The following is a 3,910-nucleotide window of genomic DNA, read 5'->3' as shown; positions in this document are numbered from 1 at the left end:
GACTCAGTATTAAAAAACTTTATTATTAAATTGTCTCTAACATAAGATACTGTTATGGACTTAATAATGCGTACTTCGTGCTCTCATCTTGAAGTCATCTCTAAATTTGCTTAATGTATACAGAAAAAAAAAATTGTTTCATATTTATTAATTTTTCTTCAACTCCTCTAGTTGAAAACAGATCAAACTGAGCTGTTAAATATTGGATTTGGTCAAAACTATATCACTAGTCAAGCTATTCTAGATTCAAACAATCAAATCTATTTCATTGAATTCGAACCATATAAGAAAGAGGAAAGCCATGCCATTGACAAATATTGTGCGCTTTAGTTTAGTTGTTTAATTGATTATTGATTACAACTATAATTTTATTATTACTTTATTTTTTCATGATATTATATATGTTTTATAGCGGTTTAATGAAAATAATGGGCAAAAAAATTAATTCCACTTAATAAGTTGAGGGATTTGGTTTTTGGGTATGAACAGGTTACGGGTTGGATAGATAGAAGAAGAAGAAGGAGAAGAAGAAGAATGGAAGAAAAAAGTTGCAGAAAATCATGAATTAGTTTCAAACGTATATTAGGTATTAAGATGGATTTATAAAGTATAATATAAACTTTTAAATTTTAACAATGGTTTTAATGAGTAAAGGAATTTTGAAACTAATCCGGTGGATTTAAAATGTACTCATTAAAACTTAATTATTTTTTTTTGTTTTTTGAAAAGACTAAAACTTAATTATTTAAAATTAATATATTAGTGTATAGAATAATGAAGCGATCAAGGTAATTTTTACAGCATAAATAATCCTACTCTTTTGTGAAATAGTAACTCTTGGAATTGTCTGATTAGATTATCAGAAGATGTTTGCTTGTGGATGCCAACTGACGTTACAAAGTGATAAATGGATGAACGCACTGTTAACGGGATAATAAGTTGTATGTGTAGGATTAACGTGTGTGTAGAAGAAATCTTGCGGTTATAATAGACTTGAAAGGTATAGTCCGTGCACATCTCACTATTTGGTGCGTATGAATTTTAGCAATTGATAAACCGTGAAATCAATCAAATCATTACCGGCTATGACTAACATGATCAGCCATAATTATTTCTTGTCTCCAAAGAATTATTAGTAAACAGTAAAAGGAAGTCTTCAATGTGAAGAATTATCGGTGAATTCTTGTTCCTGAGTTTGATCCATTGTGTACGTGAGATGAAACTAAAAAATTAAAAAAGAAAGAAATTAACAATAAAGAAGAACGATCAAGAAGAAGACGAAGAATAAAAAAAAAGGGAATTAAGAAATAAAGAAGACGAGGGGTGGAAAATAGTATTGAATGAGAAATGAGAAATATGATTTTCCTTTTTTTTTTCTTAATGTAAATTTCACAGCAACAATTAGAGCAACATTCACGGAACAATCTCTGTACCAAGTAAAGCCGACAAATATGGCCCTTGCTTTAGCCATAGGGTTTCCTTCATCCAGATTGTGCCTTAATTTTCTCTGATTCCTCTAAGAATTGATTAAAGCAATAATGCATGACAGATATAGTTTTCTCTGATTAGTAGGGATCAATGCATGCATGAAAAATTTGAGGACGATAAACGACTAGTCGTTTTAACACCCATACGATGGTTTTAAGCTAAACTATTCGACGATTGTTCTGCTGCAACACATGGGCCAAGATGAAGAATTTATGGTAAATTTAAGTTATGTTGTATTTGGAATATTTGGCGTCGAATTTTTTCCTAATTCCAGATCCATTTGCCCTTGTGACCAAATCTAATCTTGTTAGTTCTTTGAAGGGCTTGTTTTGGCATCATGAATAATTTTCTAAGAAAATTTCATCTCAGGTATTATAGTATTGGGAGATGGTTAAAATAAATAATTTTATCAGTGTAAGTAATTGAATACTAGTGAATTCAAATACAAAGTTTTTCAATTAAAAGTAAAAAACGAAATAAATTAAATCCTATTACACCACTTTCGCAGGTAATCACGGTTGCATTTAGCGTATGCAACAAGCCTTTAAACCCCTAGGCAGCCCTAGTGGACGAGTTTAGTCTCGTGAGGGTTTGTAGCGACGATACCCACAAACATCATCAATCCCTTTAATAATATTTATCTTAATCTTCATTACTACCAAAATGAATGCTCCGTCCTCTCACAAGGGCAACATTATCAGAAACCTCACCACAATTATCACAGAAGCATTGTGCCATTATGCTCATTGCCGAAACTTCATCTAAGAAGGGCTTTTGACAAGCTACCTCAAATTCTTTCAATGTCCTCGTAGAACTTTCACTAGAGTTTGTCTCGTTCTGGTAGCAATAGCTTGTGGTGATATATTTATCAAAATCTTTCATGAACGTTTTGGTATGCTTGGCCTAATAAAATGAAAAAACAAAGAAAAAAATGAAATGAATATATGCTTTAAAAAATGAGTTAACTAAATTAAAATTTTTAAAGACTAATAACTAAATTAAATTTTTTTAAGACTAACCCTTCGCAAGCCTTCGCCGGTCTCATCGTACTCCCCAACTATCGGGTCGCCAATGATCAGACCACCAACATTATGATCATTTATCTGCATATAAAAGTCGTTAGAGAAATACAATCCATAAATTTATTTGCTTAATATATTCTTTGTAATTTTTTTTTTTAACAAATTGAGCTACAATTCATGTTTCTTTTTAAAATTAAATTAACCAAATAGTATTTCTAAATTTTAACACTCAAGTCCTGCTCATTTTAATTTTTTATGTTGATATCATTGTCCATTATTGATCATTATGAAAATTCTAATAGAATGTGGAATTGTCATTTTTACCCTTACAAAGAAACAACTGAAGGTTGAGGATATTTAAACCATAAAAATATTCTTTGTACCACCTTTTAATTAAATAATTTATATTAAAAAATACTCATTCATTAAATTATTTTATGGACGAAGAATAAATCTCTGTAATTTACAACTATTTATTCTTTATCCATGCTATCTTTCATCTTGCACAAAAATAACCATTCGTATAAACTAAAAAAGAAAAATCCTTAGGAAAGGTGTAGTTCAAGAATTTCTAGGGAATATGAATGACAAGTTTATAAATAACAAAATTTTAAGAGCTATAAATCTTATATTTGGAGCATCTATGAAAAAATAACAACATTTTCAAATCAAACCACTAATTAGACCAAAGGACCTATGTTAGGATTATTGTTGATGAAAAAAAATCTGTTTCTGAAATATGATGGTTTCAACCAAAATTATTTTATTAGGTTTGAGTTTATGACAAGTAGAAATAAAAAAAAAAATGGAGGATGAAGTTCAGGAGTGCTAAATTGTTATTTAGGAATAAAGAAAGCAAAGGGGCGAAGTTCGGTTTCCATTTAGATGAAGATATTAATATGCAAATAATAAAATTTAATTACATATAATTTAAGAAGTATGGGACATGTTCATTAATAATATCATTGAAAACATTTAATTTAGGCATCTACACAGTCACTTTGGTCATAGTTTGTTATTATTGACAAATTAATATATTTTTGTCACATATTATTTTTTTATTGACATATTCAAATAATTTATTTTATATTAAAGAGATATTATGTTATAAAATTTTTGATATTAAATCATGTTAATTTTTCATGCATTTTGGAATTTGCACGTGAGATTACATTACTGCACATACAATGTCACTCATTCTAATAGTGAAATTAGGTCGATGGATTCAAGTGTAAAAATTTTTGAAACAATTTGGACATACATGTTAAGATTTAGAAACCTTTGACTCTTTTGATTTTTCAGCAAATATCAGGGATGGCAATGTTAGTAACCATGCAAACACATGCATCTACACCGTTATGCAACTATTTGGTTTGGTCTAATGGTTATATCACTAAATG

At 29.2% G+C, this 3,910-nt stretch overlaps 1 protein-coding gene across 1 annotated transcript in view; it reads right to left on the bottom strand.

Moving 5' to 3' along the window:
• Positions 1-2,130: 2,130 nt before the first annotated feature.
• LOC112101483 (putative pre-16S rRNA nuclease) overlaps positions 2,131-3,910 on the bottom strand; it is a 2,284-nt gene continuing 504 nt past the window's right edge. The window contains exons 3-4 of the mRNA XM_024192161.1: positions 2,508-2,591; positions 2,131-2,391 (exon numbers count right to left, since the gene is read on the bottom strand). Coding sequence (XP_024047929.1) covers positions 2,131-2,391; positions 2,508-2,591 — 345 coding nt within the window. The remainder of the gene's footprint in view (positions 2,392-2,507; positions 2,592-3,910) is intronic.

This window comes from Citrus clementina, unplaced genomic scaffold (assembly GCF_000493195.1).
Source record: "Citrus clementina cultivar Clemenules unplaced genomic scaffold, Citrus_clementina_v1.0 scaffold_16, whole genome shotgun sequence".
Classification (NCBI taxonomy): domain Eukaryota; kingdom Viridiplantae; phylum Streptophyta; class Magnoliopsida; order Sapindales; family Rutaceae; genus Citrus; species Citrus x clementina.
The sequence above is the reverse complement of the archived record's forward strand: the minus strand, read 5'-3'. Positions and strand labels throughout refer to the sequence as shown.